The 18,615-nt window shown below is 47.0% G+C and overlaps 1 protein-coding gene across 2 annotated transcripts; it reads left to right on the plus strand.

The window, feature by feature from the left end:
* Nucleotides 1–205: 205 nt before the first annotated feature.
* Nucleotides 206–4,355, plus strand: LOC127302154 (serine/threonine-protein phosphatase PP2A-2 catalytic subunit). 2 transcript variants are annotated; one of them, XM_051332551.2, is made up of 11 exons: nucleotides 206–492; nucleotides 1,009–1,065; nucleotides 1,621–1,704; nucleotides 1,832–1,903; nucleotides 1,983–2,054; nucleotides 2,155–2,195; nucleotides 2,461–2,527; nucleotides 3,315–3,506; nucleotides 3,582–3,671; nucleotides 3,752–3,859; nucleotides 3,951–4,355. In XM_051332551.2, exons 1-11 carry the CDS (start codon nucleotides 418–420, stop codon nucleotides 4,014–4,016), a joined length of 924 nt encoding a protein of 307 aa, XP_051188511.1. In that variant the 5' UTR covers nucleotides 206–417; the 3' UTR covers nucleotides 4,017–4,355. The 2 variants fall into 2 exon arrangements, with proteins under 2 accessions (XP_051188511.1, XP_051188512.1); XM_051332552.2 differs by having other exon boundaries at nucleotides 407–492; nucleotides 1,804–1,903.
* Nucleotides 4,356–18,615: the final 14,260 nt, after the last annotated feature.

The following is an 18,615-nucleotide window of genomic DNA, read 5'->3' on the forward strand; positions in this document are numbered from 1 at the left end:
TTCTTATTCATCGATGAAACGGAGGTAGTATAGATTGATCAGATTATTATTATCTCATGCTTTGATGCAGCGAAGCAGTAAGCCTGGACGAGCGTAGGAAACCAACAACAGGGTGTAATTCGTGGATCCGGCCCGCGGACCCGTTCCACGGCCAACCCCGACCTCAGAGTTACCGGCCGGCCACCGCCACGCATCATCACCACCACCACCACCACCACCCGAGCGCCGAGGCAACTAAAAAAGATATCTTTTTTCTTGGCTATTCAACCGCTTCCTCCTCCGCCTCTCCGCACCTCTCGCTCCTCCGCCTCCTCCTCCTCGTCCACCCCTCCTCTCTCGGTCGCCTCTCCCGGTAGATCTGGTGTCAGGCTTCGCTGCGCCGGCGGCCGGGGGGACGAAGAAGAGGGGGAGGACAGGATGGGGAACCCGCATGGCGGCCTCGACGAGGAGATCGAGCAGCTCTTGCAGTGCAAGCCCCTCGCCGAGCCAAAGGTCCGGCTCTCCTCACCGCATACTTGCTTTCGATTTCTCGCTGTTTGATTTTGGATGTTTCTTGTGCCGGCCCGGGTGGATTCTGCCGGATCGGCAGGCCGGACGGATCCGTTGCCCGCTTTTTCTTAATCGAAAAGAATGGAGCTTTAATGGTGTACTAGGTTGCTGGTGCATTCATTTTATACATCAAATGTTTATTAGTTTGCTACTGGTTTCGATGTACTACTAGGAAAATCTAAATGTAATTGTGTAATGTTACAGTGCCCATCTCCTCCGTGGAGCGTGCATTTTAGGAATTGGTGTAAAATAGTGTAATCGACATGCGTAAGCGAGGATCTCAATACCAACACCTGTTTCTTTTTATAGTTGCGGATATAGGCGGCCTTGGCATTCATTTTTGACCCTGACCAATACGGCCAAAATGTGTACCAGATTTATGTTGTTCTTGGCACTTCGAAGAATTAATTTGTTATCGTCTCACAAGTCATCTTCACCTTATAAACATTTCTTTTGCAGCTGAAAGCACTGTGTGAGAAAGCTAAAGAGATTCTCATGGAGGAAAGCAATGTTCAGGTATGCCATCAGATGTTCTATATTAAACCAGCAACTCAATCTTATGAACTTCATTTCATGCCCTTTTGTTAGCTATAAAGCGAGTGCACGTTTATCAGACGTTCTATATTAAGCCAGAAAGTCAATCTCCCGTGCCATCCACAATCTTGTTAACTTTATTGATGTAGGAGGAAATCTGTCTAGACATGTTATAATGCAATTTAAGTTTTAGTGCAACCTCAAAGGATTCTTTGGTCAACTTTGTGGTAACAAATGGATTTTTCTTCTAGGTTTTAGTCAAATGGAAGTTGCACTACTATCAAAATGAGTACTCAATGTTGCATCATTGTAACTTGAAATTTAGAAAGTTTGGTTGTGATACAAATCTTCCTCTAGTTATTTTCTTAGTGGAATTGATCTAGAAAGTAAAGATTGAATTATATCAGTACATGAGTATCTGAGCTTTGAATTTTAGACAAGCGTGACAATGTATTGTAGATGTCAAAAAATGTTTTTTTTTTCGCTGTTGGTCTAGTTGATCTTTGCCATCATCTTAAAATTAAACCTCCCTTTCAGCCTGTGAGAAGTCCTGTCACTATATGCGGTGATATTCATGGTCAGTTTCATGATCTTGCGGAACTATTCCGGATCGGTGGGAAGGTATTATCTTTCATTTAAAAGCCTTGTTCTTTCCCTTTTATTCCCATGATTCCTCCTATTTCTTGCACTTCACCCTGAATCAGTCGATTCTTATGTCAGCTTGTTTTTCTATGGTTATCATCACCAGTGTCCCGATACAAACTACCTATTTATGGGAGATTATGTGGACCGTGGTTACTATTCTGTTGAAACTGTATCGGTAGGACTACTAACCAGCACCATTTTCTTTAGAAGTTATTTTGAAGCTGAAGTGCTAACATTTTCTTGAAATTAAACAGCTTCTGGTGGCTTTGAAAATTCGCTATCCACAGCGAATTACAATTCTTAGAGGAAATCACGAGAGCAGACAGGTACAATTTTATAAGATATAATCAAACTATTTTGTGTTCATATTCTGTGAATTTTTGTATATAATATATTATTGAGCAATGAACTCTAATCATCCTGCAGATCACTCAAGTTTATGGATTTTATGACGAGTGCTTACGGAAGTAAATAACATCCATCCCTGTTCCCTTTGTTTTAAGTGATGCAAGCGGCACATTGTTTTTTTTATTATGTCAGAATAGATCAGATATCTGTAGTCTATCGAAGATTAGTACAGTTTCTTACATAAGGATTGACGAACATTTTACGTAGCATGTCAAAGAATCCCTTTCATCTTTGATAAAACTGATCCTCGATTTTCCCTGATTAGTTTCATGGACACTTTGCAGCTAGATCTTACATCCAAACTATTTGACCTGTTTGTTGCAGGTATGGAAGTGCCAATGTATGGAAAACCTTCACGGATCTTTTTGACTATTTACCATTGACAGCATTGGTTAGTATCAGCTCAATTTCATCTTGCCAACTCTTATATCAATTTTATTTTTCTTACGTCCCCATGTACTTGTTTATTCTGTTGCTAGATTAGGACTTTGTCTGTTTGGGCATGCTCTGCACATTTCTTTGTAGTAATAAGCACATTTATTTCAGAGGTTTATCAAATAAATTACTGCAACCTAGTTTTGTGTCAGATCCACTGAAAGAATCCAAGTTGACTTTGTGATGTATCTATCAGTAGTCATTTTTGTATGAGATAGGAAACAGATAAGAATGTAGTGTGTATGACGGAACTGGAACTACACATTTCTATTTTTGAGATTGCCCTGCCTGAAAAAGTTAAGCTTGGTTGCTGTAGCTTGGATATTTAGGACGCACTAGAAATATGCCACATGTGACCGAGTCTACAAAGCCAAGACTGCTGCAAGGTCTTTCTTTCTTAGCACCAACTTTTGGGCCTGCTAGTCAGAATTGTTTATCCATTCTCCATCCACTTCACCCACAGAAACTAGCGAGGACATAGGGGTCAACTCTGTACTGCAACAAGGTGTTAGTACTTGAACCGGTTGGAGAATCTTTTTTCTTAGCACCAAGTGTTGCAATGTTTAGACTTGATTCTAAGACCTCTTAGCATCTAGTTTTGACCAACATTGTTAAAAAACATGCTCATTTTGTTCGTACTATTGAGATTTTATATTGAGAAGCATGACTAGTGTGTTTATGATTTAGGTTTTTGAAAAAAATTGCTTCCCTAAATTTAACATCTTGTATTGTTATTATACTAGGTTGAGTCGGAGATATTTTGTCTGCATGGTGGACTATCACCATCCATCGAGACACTTGATAACGTTCGAAGCTTTGATCGTGTCCAAGAAGTCCCTCACGAGGGGCCGATGTGTGACCTTCTATGGTCTGATCCCGATGACCGATGTGGTTGGGGCATTTCACCACGTGGTGCTGGATACACATTTGGCCAGGTTTAGCTTATGACATTATTTCCTACTGTTTTTGCTATCTTTGCTTGAGTTGACATTTGGGTTTTCTTTTTTCAGGATATTTCAGAACAATTTAACCATACCAATGGCCTTAAGTTAATATCAAGAGCTCATCAGTTGGTTATGGAGGGATTCAACTGGGCACACGTAATCATTGCTTTTCTGAGCTAATTCAACTGCGGTTCATTTTGCATCCAGTGTCACTAATGCCCTTTTGAATAAAACAGGAGCAAAAGGTTGTGACAATATTTAGTGCACCTAACTATTGTTACCGCTGCGGTAACATGGCGTCGATCTTGGAGGTGGATGATTGCAGGGAGCATACTTTCATCCAGGTAAATTCTTGTTCTGTCATAGCTGTAGCTGCCATCTTTTGATCTGACAGTTTTCTTGATATGTGCCATGCTTGTGATCTTGTGGCTGCAGTTCGAGCCTGCCCCACGGAGAGGAGAGCCTGACGTGACTCGAAGAACGCCTGACTATTTCTTGTAAATGTAGTTTAGGTTATTTGTTTTTTTTTCACGGGATAGCTTAGGTTATTCCGGCAACAAACAAAAAAAGCGTGTGATAGCTAGATGCGTCTGTGTGTTGTCATAATTTTTTTGTTTGGATCTCATCCTCAAGTAAAGTGGGTCATTCTGTTAGCTTAACTCCTGTTGTAATCGCCCAGTTGTAATCTGCTCTTGTTGGGCTCAGGGGTGTGGTGTTGGATAAAAGGCGTTAATCCTCATGCAGTAATTTTTATTATGGCATAATAGGTTTCCCTAAAAAAATGGTATAATATGTAGCTGTGTAGTGTAATTTGCTGCAATGACATTGACTTTATGGATACAGCTGGACTCCTCCATTTTTATTGTTTGCAATGAGCTCCTTGGTAAAGAATCCTGGTGGGTATTTAATCGAGTACAGATATTTGTGCTTCAAACTTGGCGCAGAAGTTGCATACAGAATGATTATATGATTTGATTATTTTTTCCATTTTGGATTGTTGGGCCTGGCTCAACTTGATCCTAGATATTAGTCGTCCCAAAACTTAGGCTTTTACACCAAGTTATTTGACAGATCACTTGTAGCCTTGTAGGTTCTCAGATGAAAAAGAAGATACAGATCTGTTGTGCTGCGTGTGTGACAATCGCGCCTTTACGCCCATCTTTACTACTACTTTTCGAGAATACCTTTTTTTCCCGCGTATTTAGGCAGGAGGGAGTACTACTTTTTTCACTATAATGGACTTTCATCAGAACACAACCGTGCTGCTCCCAGTTCCCTCACACATGGAACCATGTTTTAGTAAGCGCCAAGATTCTCTGGTCTGCACCAGATCCCACAAAAACACCACCATTTTTCACCGAGGTCGATCAAGCTGCAGTCGATCTGACGGCGCCGGCCTTGTCATCGCTCGTAAAGCTGTTATATATTTTAGATAAATGAAATATATTAATATTAATAGATACCAATAACATCTAGCCTCTGCAACAATGCTATACCCTAATAGTAGTACTAATACACATAATAAAAAAAAGAAAACTAATAAAAGAAGTCTCCCTACGGTACTCACATCTTAGCAACAATAGTATAACCACCACCAAAACAGCAAAGCTGTCATATATGTGCCCAGCTGCTTCCTCTACACCACATTCTGTATTGTCATTTGCTAATTGCAGTCTGCGAGAATTAATTAAGTACACTGGTATTACCTCTTTTCCAAAACCTAAACCTTAGCTTTTAAAAACAATTTTTAAAGCTAGTTTAGCTTTTCAAAAAGGCTTATATTTCGAAACAAAGGTAGCAGATTGGTAATTGCGGTATACTAGATATGTAGCCGGCGGAGGAGAAGAAGCGGGTGAGCCCCCCCCCCCCCCCCGCCCCCCCCACCACACCCCATGGTTCCTCCATCGCGCGGATGTTGTACGCAAAGTAGATGCCGTGCGATGGCTAGGGTGAATCTCAGCAAGGCGCGGGTGCCCATCCTGCCAATGCCGCTTTACGGCCCTCAGCAAGACGCAGAGGTCGAGCGCCGGCGAGCCATCCTCCCGCCAGACCTCCTCTGTGACCCCGACTTCACCGTTGAGTCCCCCATGTGGGACAACTACCACCACCAGCACGTAGTGCTCAACAAGCGGTGGAAGGGGGGTTTCCTCGTCGACAAGGACTTCAACTTTGGCACGCCGCCACAGCCGCGGCGGGAGTTAACGCGGCGGCCGCGTACACCGGCACCTACGCCGCCACCTCCACCACGTCCGCCACGGGATGACTTGGAGGACTTCGTCGCTAGCGTGTTCCACGCGTTCCAGATGGTGCGGCAGGAGGGTAGACAGATCAAGGTGTCGGAGGATCTGGCCGAGGATGAGGCGACGAGGCTCGGCATCCTCATATTGGAGATGTTGCATCTACTACCGTTGATGCCCTAGTATGTCATCGCCCTCATGCCGCTAGGCCTCTCGAAGGAAGAGGCGTTGAACCTGGCGCTGCAGTACTCGGTGTCGCTTCCTCCACCACCTCTGCCTTCGTGGGCACTAGCGGTGCTCCACCTCCACCTCCACCACCGGCCGCATCAGCATATACTCCGCCGCTTCCGAACTAGCCATGGGCGATCCCGGACATCGTCGACCCGACCCATCAGCCCACGATGGTGAGGAGTATGCTAGGGTAAGAGTTTTATCAAGCCATGCCCTTTTTATGGTTTTATGTTCCATATTTTTAACGCTATGTAAAATATAAAAAATGTGGAAATAGTAAAATGCGTCCGCTGGGCCGGGCAACCCCAGACGCAAACAGTTGGTCATAGCTGGAAGGCTAATTTCGGGTCCACGGTAGACACAAACAAACGCGTGATCACTTTGCGTCTGAAATGCGCTGGGCGCTGGAGATGCCCTAGCCTAAAAGTTTTAAATTTGGCTACCATAGCTGGGATTGATTCGTAGGGATTTCAGTCAATGTGTTGTCATTCATCATGGATTAATTCGTAGGGATTTCAGTCAATGTGTTGCCATTCATCATGGATTGATTCGTAGGGATTTCAGTCAATGTGTTGTAGTAGTAATTCAGTCAATGTGTTGTCATTCATCATGGATTGATTCGTAGGGATTTCAGTGCATATTAACGTTCCTACCGTTTGGGAGAGAGAGCGCGGGAGCACCCGAGGCGAGCAACCCTACCCACCGTACGTCCGCCACTCCGGCAACGGCCCCACCCCCGGACGGCCATGGCCTCCACCCCGCCATCACCCACCCCTTCCCTCTCCCCCACCCAATGTGTCGACGGGGAGCTCTCGCCGCGCGGCCGCAAGGACAGGTGGCGTGGCGGTGTGGGCTCTGATTCAGAAGATTCCCCAAGGTTCTACCGGGATGTGCTCGCAGGGAAGCAGCCGGTGTCGCGAGAGAATTGAGGGCACCCGAGGGTTCCCATGCCCGCCATGAGATGCGCTCGGAGGTCCACCCAGGAGCCTTGGACGAGCTGGACGACTCGGAAGACCCGCTAGACGAGAACGTGCGAGACAATGGCCCTTGGGAGGAGCCCAAGCATGAAGCATGCGAAGAGGAAGCGTGCGCGCGACCACCGTGGAGGGAAGAAGGTTGCATGCGAAGACGATGGCATGTGCCTTCTCTGCGCGCAGCCGAGGCATCGTCCGACGGACTGCCTCACCGGCCCGGTGTGCCTGCGGTGCGGCGAGGTCGGGCACATGCCAGGACTGACTCCTCTACGCCGCGCACTGCCCCGGACAGAGGGGCGGAACCGAAGATGGAAAAGTCGGCAAGTAACTCGACGAGGACGTCTCATGAGCGCCAGCACGCGCAAGCAGCAGCGCAGCCCAGGCGGGACACGCTCAGCGCACGGGTGGCCTTGCCACCGCGGGGATGCGCAACCACATGCAGAGCCACGGCGCGCAACCACTGGCGGCGCACTCTCTCCCGGGGGCAGCCATGACGATGCGGGTGTGCGGCGAGCCAAGGCTCGCGCAGGCACGCAGGTGTCGGCGGCGCCGCTGTGGGACGCACGCGCGGCGCACACGACCACGGATGTGCAACTGTCCACGGCGGCGGCGCGGCGCGACAACGGTGGTCACCACGCCGCTACGGCCCGCGATGCTGGTGGTGGTCAGTCTCTATTAACGGTGCGGGAGTTCGCCCCGGCGCCCTACGCATCCAACGGTGGTGGGAGGACGGTGGTTCCGGTTCTTCCGGCGGCGAGCGCTATCGTCGACAGCTCGGAGACGGCACTTGCCCTGCGCGTCTGCACCATGGAAACCAAACAGAGAGAGAGACGGAAAGAGGCAGCGGCTGGTTCCTCTACGGCCCCGGAATCAGCTGATCTCGACTCCGTCTCCAACTCCGATTCAGCCACTCCTCCTCTTCGTCTATACTTAAATCGACAAGCGAAACATGGATCTCCAGCCGACGAGGGGAGTAGCCATGCCTCCAACTGTCTTTATCCCCAGAAGAAGCTACGACGACGACGTCCTCTCCTTGTTGGAAGAGGAACTCGAAGAAGAGGTTTGCGGTGAGGAGGAGGACGAAGAATTTAAAGAGGCGCTGCTGCGATCTATAGACTGCCCGTGGCTGAGTCCTCCTGATCATGGCTACCCCAACGAGGATGTTCTCCCGAGGCCAGAGTTCGTCGACATCGTGGACAAGGCCTACTTTATCCCAAGAAGTAACTACGATGACGACTTCCTCTTCGTGTTGGAGGAGGAAGCCGAAGAAGAGGTTTGCCACGAGGAGGAAGAAAAAGAATTTAAAGAGTCACTGCGGCGTTCTATGGACCGCCCGCTGCTGAGTCCTCCTGATCATGGCTACCCCGACGAGGACGGTTTCCCGAGGCCAGAGTTCGTCCTCATCGATGACAAGGCGTACTTTATCGAGCGAGACAACGTCACCACTGCCTCCTGCGACACCAGGGCCCCCGACCTCCAGGGCACTATCAAGGTCACCTTCTGCACCGCCCCCCCGCCGCTCGTCTCCTACTACTGTGTCCACGCCACCGCATACGCTCACACAGACTTCGTCACCGATCCATTGATCATCGCCTCCGAGACGGATGGCGGCGTCGTGCTCCTCTGTCTCATCATCGGTAAATGTAGATCCGACTTCTTCCGACCTAGCTGTCGGCACTGGTTCGTCTACGACTCCGGCACCCCTCGACGCCCTCCGTCGCTCAAGCACCTCCCGCACCCCGGTGCCGTCTTAGAGTTCAACGGACCGTCGTTTGCCATTGTCCGCGATTGTAATTAAGAAAAAAAAACAAGGCCGCGACCCCGTCCGCAGGCAAGACGACTTCGCCCTCCACCCCCATAGTAGCACCAGCAGTGGCTTCGCCCTCCGCCCCCATGCAACCAGCGAACAAGAACATGACTGCAGCGACTGTGAGTATGTCATTGTCGCAAGAGCCTGCGATTTTGGGTATGCATCACCTTCGCTTCTATGGATGTACCACTCTGAGACAGAGCGCTGGAGCGCCAAGCGGGTTCAGGCGCCAGCAGCATACCATGGCCACATTACGTGCAAGACAATCACCATCGGAGAAGTGGTGGCATGGGCCGATCTCTCGCGGGACATCATATTCTGCGATGTGCTCGCTGAAACCCCTGAATTCCGTGTTGTTAGGCTGCCGCAGCCGATCGAGAAACTGCCCGATCCAAGAACAGTTCGTGATGTTGCCATCCTCGATGGCTGCATCATCAACTACGTCGAGATGCGCCATCAAATAAACGACGACGACACCATTGGTGGATGGAGTGCCACCAAATGGAGCATGAAAATCAATAGCCCCTCGAATGCATGGCACTTGGACCACAAGGTCTATTCAGCCAGCATCTTGGGATCTTCTAAGCTTCAAGCTAACGCTCATACGGCTCAACCGAATCTGCAGAGCCTCTGCATGGGCCTACCCAACTTGAGCCTTCAAGACAAAGATGTTGTGTACTGCCTCGCCAAGATCCACTATTGGGATAGTGAGAACACAGCATGGGTGGTTGCTGTCAATTTCAAGAACAATACAATACATGAAGCGGTAGAGTATAACGCCATAAAAACAGTGGGTGTTTCCCTTGGCTACGGTGCAAGCAGGATCTCCAAATATCTCAGAGTTGGTCCAGATACTTGCCATAACTGATTATACATGATGCACTAGCCGATCAATCATAGTTTAAAATAGCCGGCTATAGCCGGGCTATAGCCCGCTATAGCCTTTTCCCGCATGGTGCGGCTAACTGCATTAGCCCGCTAAAAGGTGTTAAAATCCTTAAATAGCCGGCTATAGCCAGGCTATAGCCGGGCTATAGCTGTTTGGGGAGGCCGCGGCTATATCCTGTAGCCGGCTATTTTAAACATTGCGATCAATGCATATTTGTGTGTATGTTGGGGTTGTCATTATATGGTTTGATAATTGTAACCTATCATATAGTTAACATTTCACCCACGTAGGATGCAGTTAGATCTTAAATTCATAATATGACACGTTTTAACGATCAATGATAATGAGTATGTGCATCACAGAAATGGATGACAGTATACGTATTCCAAGGTGTAAGTTTGTGCAACATCCTACATATGAAGATAATATGATCCTGATACCTTCGTCGGTACAAAATGCATGATTTCTGTATGTACGTTGTCACTAGAATTACTATAAAAATGGTTCTTATTGCAACTAAAGTTGACATTTGTGATTTTTGTAATATTTATTTCACTAGTCAGTTTTGTATGAGAAAGGAAACAGATAGGATGACAGTAAAATTGCAACGAGCTCATCCATTTCTTGGTAAAGAAATTCATGAGAGTATACATACTTTCCGGCTGGTGATCTTCTAAACACCGCCTTCATCCAAAACCAGTCCCAAACTTGGCAAGGCGTGCTTCATGGGCTGGAACTACTCAAGAAAGGCATAGTATGACGAATTGGTGATGGCACTAAAGTAAAGATTTTTAGGGATAATTGGTTACATAGACTGGATGCACCTAAAGTGGAAGGACGCCGGGGAATTTCTCGCAAGCGGTGGGTCTCAGAACTTATTTTGCATGATACAAGGCTTTGGGATGAGGAGGCGGTACATGCCTGTTGCCACCCGCGAGACGCAGCATGTATTCTCAGTACAAAGCTGTCCGCACGAGCCACCAATGACGTCATCGCTTGGAGCGGCGAGAGCAACGGCCTTTTCAGCGTCCGATCAGCCTATCGCCTTGGGACACTGAATGTCCAGGAGGTGGATCAAGGACAGTCTAGTACAGAACCTACGGGTGATCGTCGTATCTGGGACACGATTTGGAAGACGGATGTACCCCAGAAAGTCCGCATTTTTGCATAGAGATTAGAGAGCAGCCACAAATTCTCTAGCTGTGAAAGATAGCCTACACCGACGTATACATAAAATTGATCCTGTCTGCTCCATATGTGGGATGGAGGATGAGGGCTGTCCATCATGCTCTGATCCATTGCACATTGGCAAAGGCGCTGCGAGAGGAGATGCGCACGATTTGGCCCCTGCCGACTGATGCTGCATTCAACGTGACTGGAAAAGAGTGGCTGCTTCACCTCCTTGAACAGCTACCCCCTGACATGCGATCACGGGTCCTATTTTTATTATGGCGGGTGTGGCATCATCGCAATAACGTAGTACATGGAGATGGCAAAGCCACTATAACGGCCTCGGTGAATTTTCTAGCAAACTATCAGATCTCTTTTACCACTGCTTCAAATTCCCATGCAAGCTCGACTCCGTCATGGAGTGCTCCGGCTGAGGGTACGTTAAAAGCCAATGTTGATGATGGCTGGAACTCTCATTCAAAAGACGCAGGTTTGGGAATCATTGTTCGTGACCATGAGGGCTCTGTGATACGTTCAGAGTGGAAATGTATTCCCAACTGTGGTAGTGCTGAGGAAGCAGAAATCCAGGCATGCTTAGAGGGTCTAAAGTGTCTGATCTCGCTGAAGTGTTGGCCAGCAGTTCTTGAATCGGACTGTCTGAGAGCGGTCCAGACCTTGGGTTCGGTAGACACCGACCTATCTAGGAGCTGGCCCCTTATTCTTGAAGGTAGAGAATTGCTGAAAATATATAGGGATATTTCTGTAACTAAAGTTGATCGCCTTTGTAATAGCCCTGCACATGTGTTAGCCCGGTTAGCTAAGTCAGGGTTTTGTGGTTTCACCTGCAATTCGACTCCGGAGTGTATTAGGGAGTTGATTGCAAATGATTGTAAGAACACCGTGTAACTCTTGAGGCAGCAGATTTCTTACGCACTCTTTTCCTTACCAGGGTACCGAAGGGGACTAGAAGGTTTTTAATGAGGCGGCCTGCTGCTTAATCTATGTGATCTTACTTCAAAAAAAAAAGTTGCATAAGAGCAATTATTTGATTCAATATTTTACATTTGGATCTGTTGGGCCTAAAGATGGGCTGAAGTTTACCCCAAAGAAAACCAAGTTTTTTTTTTTTGAATGGGAGAAACCCAGTACTTTGACAAATACACTTGGATGGATTTAAATAAAAAATAGGATGTACAGACTGAAAACAAAATTCGGATTTGGGTATAAAAGGGTTCGTACGTACCAAATATTGGCAGTTGCTTGTATAGCAATTCGATTAGCACCGAATTATTGTCATAGGTACCATCTATCTCTTCGAGCAGGAAATTACTATTAGACCCTCATCTGTCCAAAGAATGAGACATAAAGCGTAATTCCGGATCATGATACTCGTGACAAATCTACACTATTTAAAATTTACACTATTTAAAAAGGAGGAACATGTTCCCTATTATGCCCACCAAGTAATATGTCCAAATTTTTCGTTATCGCGACAAAAGATCAATTTACCCTCGCACCGAAATCCATACTACTGCAATCTGCCATCGCACCCTTTCACCTATTTTCTTCTCCACCTGCGTCCTCCCCTTCATCCCGCCGCCGCCCAGATCCCCACCCCAAGAACCACGGGCTTCCTCCCCAACCCACACCACCATTGGTCGAATCCGCCGGCACTCGCCTCGCATGGAGCTCCGCCCGCCGCAGCCTACCGATCCTGTGCCCGCCTCCCGCCTCCCGCCTCCAACTCTCTCCACCACCCCCGCCGGCTAGCCCCAACCTCCTCGCCCCGATCCAGCCGCCCACCGCCACGATTCGCGCTGCCTTCATCGCGCTGCTGCTCGGGTCTCACGGGGTGGTCTGCTGCCGAATCAGGAACTAGGGTTCCTAGCCAAGAATGCCTAGATCAATCGACGGTCGGCGTCGGAGCGGAAGTTGCGCCGCCAAAGTGCAGATCGGTAGGGGAAGAGGTCGTGCGCTCGGAGTGTGCAGTGGCCTACGAAGCAAGTGTCGTTGTCAGCGGCACTAATACACAGCGGGCGGGTCGAGGTACGTCAGGGTTCCCGTGACCCAGCCAACAATTACATTCTTCTTCTAGGATAGGGAATTGCAGAACGTAGGTGTCAGACGTGTATCCCCAGAACGACCTGTATGTTTTGACTTAACCACATGATCCCTATCTCTGTAATGATGCCTTAAGCACCTCATGCATAATGGTTACTGAGAGATATTGACTTGAACTTGTAAAGATTGACAGTGGGACTTGTGTACTGAATTTTTTTGAAACATGTGCTTTTTTGGAATTGCTTATCCACCATCAGTGATGCATAATCTTTTCTTCATTTCTGACCTTCTAAAATCTTCTTGTGATATTCTTTTTACTAGGAATGAGAATATTGCTACCTCATACATTCAAAGCTGTGAGGTCTTATTCAGTACTGGCATTCATGATAATTTAATAACACTAAAAACTAAGGCTCCTGGGAAAAAAAAAAGCAAAGCTGGAATCAAAGGCTTACATCACGTTGAGCCTGAAACAAACAGCTATGCTAACCTTCAAGAGCTATATGGACAGAGAAATGAATTGGCATCTGCATGATGACATTATAAGAAAGCACATATTGTGAAATGGAAGGTAGCGATGGCCGTAACAGAGATATTGATGAACTTGTTCATAGAGGAGGAAAATAGAGTAAAATTTCAAAATACCAAGTAATTACACGGCTGCACCCCTACAACATGGAAAATATATGAAAGTTGCAATTTTCCTGCCAAAGAGGAAACAAATCATTAGACGTTGCATATTATCGTCTGTTTTTTTTTTTTTTGGTATTAAGAGGAAAATCAAGTGATGGAAAAAAGAGAGCCAGATTAAAGTTAAAAGAGAACATGGTCACATGGCGTTGCCGCATAGTTGATGCACAAAAGAAGAGAGTCCGACGGGATATTTAGCTTGCAACTACACGGGTACATTGACATTGTATAAAAGGTTTATACTATTTGGGTAACCCAATTTGCTGGCCATAATGACTGACTAAATCAGGCTTCTTGGCGCACGATACCATAATAAATCACAAACCGAGAAACAAATATTGTATCATAGATATCCGAAAATAGGTACTTATTAAGCTAATAGTATTAATATTGTTCCAAGCCTATTATATAACATAGCCGACGAAATTCATTGGTGCATTCTATGGAAATCTAGCAACGGCCTAACAGCATGGCCGGGCAAGCATAGCTAAGGTACACAATACCGTGCACCATCCATGGAGCTTTTGCCAATGTACATTTTACATACCGGTGATAAAAATTAGGAAAATGATTGTATTCCTCCGGAGGCTGTGAGCGATGCAACCTCCAGGCCAGGAGGTGTCAGAGGGCTCCCATCGTGTGGACCTCTTGCTCTACACGCGTCCTTGAGGCCAACACACGACCTCTCACGCTAGCCCACGCTGGTCCCTTTCTAGCTTCCACACACGAATCTTATATCCTCCTTTGTCTTGTTCCCTGGAGATCCCACGGCACCAAAATTCCGGCCACGCGCCTCTGCTTGTCCCAGATAGGCGCCTTTGCTTTTCCTAGCCGCATGCTGCCGCCGCTTAGTCGTGCGCCTGATTCAGCCACTGGTACCCCACAAGTACTCCTCCTTCGCGTACTAAGATGTAGGCGGCAAGGACATTGAGGTTGAGGTCGAACTCGGCGCTAGCAGGAGTCGTGCACAAGGAGGTTGAGCTTGTCGTGCTTCTCTGTGCCGATATCGTCAAGGGAGGGCCGAGCTTGTCATGCAACTCCGGTCGGCCCCAACTCCTTTTGACGCAGGCGATCACTCGTGGCGCCCTGCACGTGCTCCTCCTTCCCCCGAACATCTCTGGCCTCTTGCATCTTCCTGGACCTGAGCGCGTCATCATCACATGTTGTTGCCAGTGCTGGGGCGAGGTGTTGCCATGGTACAGTGGCATTGCTACCGACGGTACATGGTGGTGCTACCATGGCGTGACAATGCTGATGCCAACGTGGCACGACGGTGCTACCAGCTAGGGTCATGGGTGCTGCAATGCAGTGGTGTCGATGCTGCAAGGGAGGGGTGGCAGCTCTGCCTACCGGAGTCGACGTGCTATCGGAGGCCGGCGATATTGCAAGGACTTCGCCTTAGACCTATTAAAAAATGATGTGATCCTTCGATAGTATTATTATTTTTTGTTGCAATTGTTTTGTTGTTTTGCTATTTTAGTACATAAATTGTGCTACTATGTCCTTGGCGAGTTCTTCATTGATGTCTCCGACGAGGTTGGGTTTGCTACAATAGCATTTTTTTGCTTAGAGATCTTTGGCGAGGTTATGGTGAGGTCTCTAGTAATCTCGCTAATTTTTTTTTCTTCCGTGGGAGAACCTTTTTTTGCTAGACTAAAGAAAAACATCGGTATTTTTTTTGCTACATGAATAAAAAAAGAAACTTGTCGGCACGGGAACCAAGGGCAAGGAAATCAAATCCTTGAGGCTCACCTAATACTGTCTTTAAAATTAACTATTAGCAAATACTCCCTCCGTCCCAAAATATAAGGCGTCTAAGGATTAGTTAAAAATCAATGTTTTTAAAGTTTGACCAAGTTTATACACAAAAATATAAATATTTAAATACTAAATCATTATCAATAGATTCACTCTAAAGTATATTTTCTTAATATGTCAATTTGATATTGTAGATGTAAATATTTTTGTCTAAATATTTGGTCAAATTTTGTAAGGTTTGACTTTTGACCAATCCTTAGACGCCTTACATTTTGGGACGGAGGGAGTACATTTAAATTTATACAAAGTTGAGGCGTACTTTATTGTTTATTGAGCAGAGAGAGTACATTTCTTTGGTTTCGCCAATTCAGCTCACCGACCGAGTGGTCCAACCACAGGCAAAAATATAGGAGCAAGACACATCACGAGCACAACGACAGGTGTCCGAAAGGAAGTGCTCACTTCACTTCCACCGCCAAGCGTGAGATTGGGCTGCTGCTCGCACTCGATCGTCGGAAGCTAGCTCAGATGGGTGTGTCTGTGGCTGCTCTGTCGTCCCACGGCGTTGCACTGCTGCTGCTAGTTGATACCGCTGGGGTCGTCGTGCTGCTCGGCGACAGCTTGAGACGCGCCCGTGCGGCGGTCGACACGGGCGGGCTGATCCGGACGGAGTTTCCCAAGGTGTTCGTATTCGGGATGACGACTTTGGCATTCCAGGTCGAGGGCATGGCCACCGGAGGCGGCCGCGAGCCCTCCATCTAGACCCCCTTCGTCCACACGCCTGGTACGCATCACATCATTCATGAGCTCCATGAGTTAATTGAGCTAGATCCTACATATTACTGTTACCGATCGACTCAAATAGCTGGGGTGTGGGTGCCGCTAACAACCGTGTCTCAAAAAGGTAAAAGATTACGAATTTACTGAAGCTAGCATCGTATTCTTATTTTGTGCTGCCACGAACAGGGAATGGAATATCGTGGAAAACGCGAATGCAAACATGACCACAGATGAGTACCACCTCTATAAGGTAGGTACACGAGAATCGAATGCCAGCCACCTCTGTTTCTGAAAACTCTCTTGAGCGAAAAAATGATTATGTCGCCCTGATATTTTGTGCTTCTTATGTCACTACAGGAAGAGGTTGATCTTCTGAAAAAACTGAATTTCGACGTGTATCGGTTTTCAATCTCATGGTACATCAAATCTAAGTCTAGCTACTACATCTACTCAGCTGTTTCTGTCTTTCACTGATGCATTTTGTTTGTTCTAGATGGGAAGGGAACAGTTAGTAATTACAACAATCTAATGGAGGAACAAGCAGCTGTTGGCGGCAGAGGCCCCTGAGAGGGGGAGATCCAGAGCGCCACGTTGGCGGCAGCAGGCGTTCATGCCTTCATGGGCTGTAGCTTGTAGTGGTGCTTGGTGGAAGCTTTTTTGTCACGGTGGAGGACAGCAGAGGAGGAGGAAGAAGCACTCTGTTGTGAATGGTGGCGGTGGCTGTCCGGTACACTGCTTTTCCTTAACACTTGCCACTGCTTTCTTTTAACACTTGCAATAAACCATCATACTGTAGGAAATTTCCTGATGCATCTCGGTTTTTGGGGAAAATGAATTCCCGAAAGAATGGGAGAAACTGAATTCACTCCGTACTAAATAAGTGAAGGCAGTATTGATTGAAGGCTAGATTAGCTGGATCACCTTCTATAACGCGTGTACCAACAGAAAATTTGGGAGTAAATAATGTGCTGGGACTCCAGGCCTACCCCACTGTAACATCCCAAATTTCAATAAAAAGAAAGTTAGAAGAATTCCAGAGAGCAAAATTTCAAACCAACAAAAACTTTTAAATTTCATATAGTGCCATGCATAGGACTTGTGCATTTGAGTGATATGCCATGATGAGTGTTATATTGTTTATGTGATAAACCCTAAAACCCTAATGTGATCAAGTGAAGATCACCAACCAAATAAATCAAAAAGAGAAAGAAATCAAATAAGAATAAAAACCCTAAAACCCTAACATATGGTTTATGCCATTTTTGTAAATCTTTACCCTAGACCATTTTGGTCTTCACCATTAGTTGAATAATATTACTAAACACTTATTACAACTTTTGGAATCAAAGAAACACAAAACAAATGAAATTCAAACTCAAAATGAGATCACATATGATAATGGTCAAATCTGCCATTTTTAGTCTGATCCCTACTTTGAGACCTTGCAATTCAAAATTTTCAAACTAGACTTGCTCAATTCTTTGCACCTCATCCAAGAGCACATCAAGGTGAACAACTTTGGTAAAGACCACCATGCCAAATTCACTTTGGATCAAATGCTATGCTCATGCAAAGTTGGAACTTTTTATTATGTGGAACAATCTCCCACTTAGCAATTTTTGCAATTCTTTGAATTTGGAAATTCCACCACCACACATCATTCTCTCTGGTCATTTACAACTCAACCAAACACACACTTTCCAATTCTTGCAACCTTTTGAACTCAATTGAATTTGGGCAAAATTTGCAATTCACAAATATGGAACAATTCAACACTATTTCAAATAGTGATCCACTCAACCCTAACCTGCCCCAAACTACTCTACTTGGTCCCCTGGTTCCCTCTCTCCCTAAATGCAGCATAGGAACCCTAAGGAGAGAGGCATAGCAAGCTATGGCATGGCCATGCCGGCCACATGCCACATGTCGAGCCACCCCTCTCCCCTTTCTTCTCCATCCACGGCCACCATGTCCCAGAGCTCCACCTTGCTTCCCTAGCACCGCCTAGCATCGCCACTATCAAGCTCGACGGCGACCGTCGCCGGAAATCGCGCGCCCAGATCATCCCAGGATGCCGCTCGTGTCGCGTGTTTGCACGCCGTGGGCATCACTGGCCATGCGCCACCCCACCAGCTCCCTCTCACTCTGGCCCCTGCAGCAACGAGTTGAGCACCGCAGCGCCACCTCAGACCCACCAGACACGCGCAGAACAGCGACCCTGGACCGCCGCCGCCGGAGACGATGACACGATCCCGTAGACGCCGCCGCAGACATGGAAGGAATGCGCGCTATCCAGACGCCACCCGACCAAGCTGTCGCCACCTCTAGCTTCGCCTGGACGCGTAGAAAACTGCTGCGCCATCGCCTAGCCCCAACGCTCACCGGAATCGCCGCGAGCATGTCGACTTCAACCCTACCCCGCAACACACATGCGTCTCTATAAATAGAGGCCCCCCCTGAGCAATTCCAGCACCACACCATCCTCTCCTCCCATCTCTGA

Source organism: Lolium perenne, chromosome 5, assembly GCF_019359855.2.
Source record: "Lolium perenne isolate Kyuss_39 chromosome 5, Kyuss_2.0, whole genome shotgun sequence".
Taxonomy (NCBI): Eukaryota; Viridiplantae; Streptophyta; class Magnoliopsida; order Poales; family Poaceae; genus Lolium; species Lolium perenne.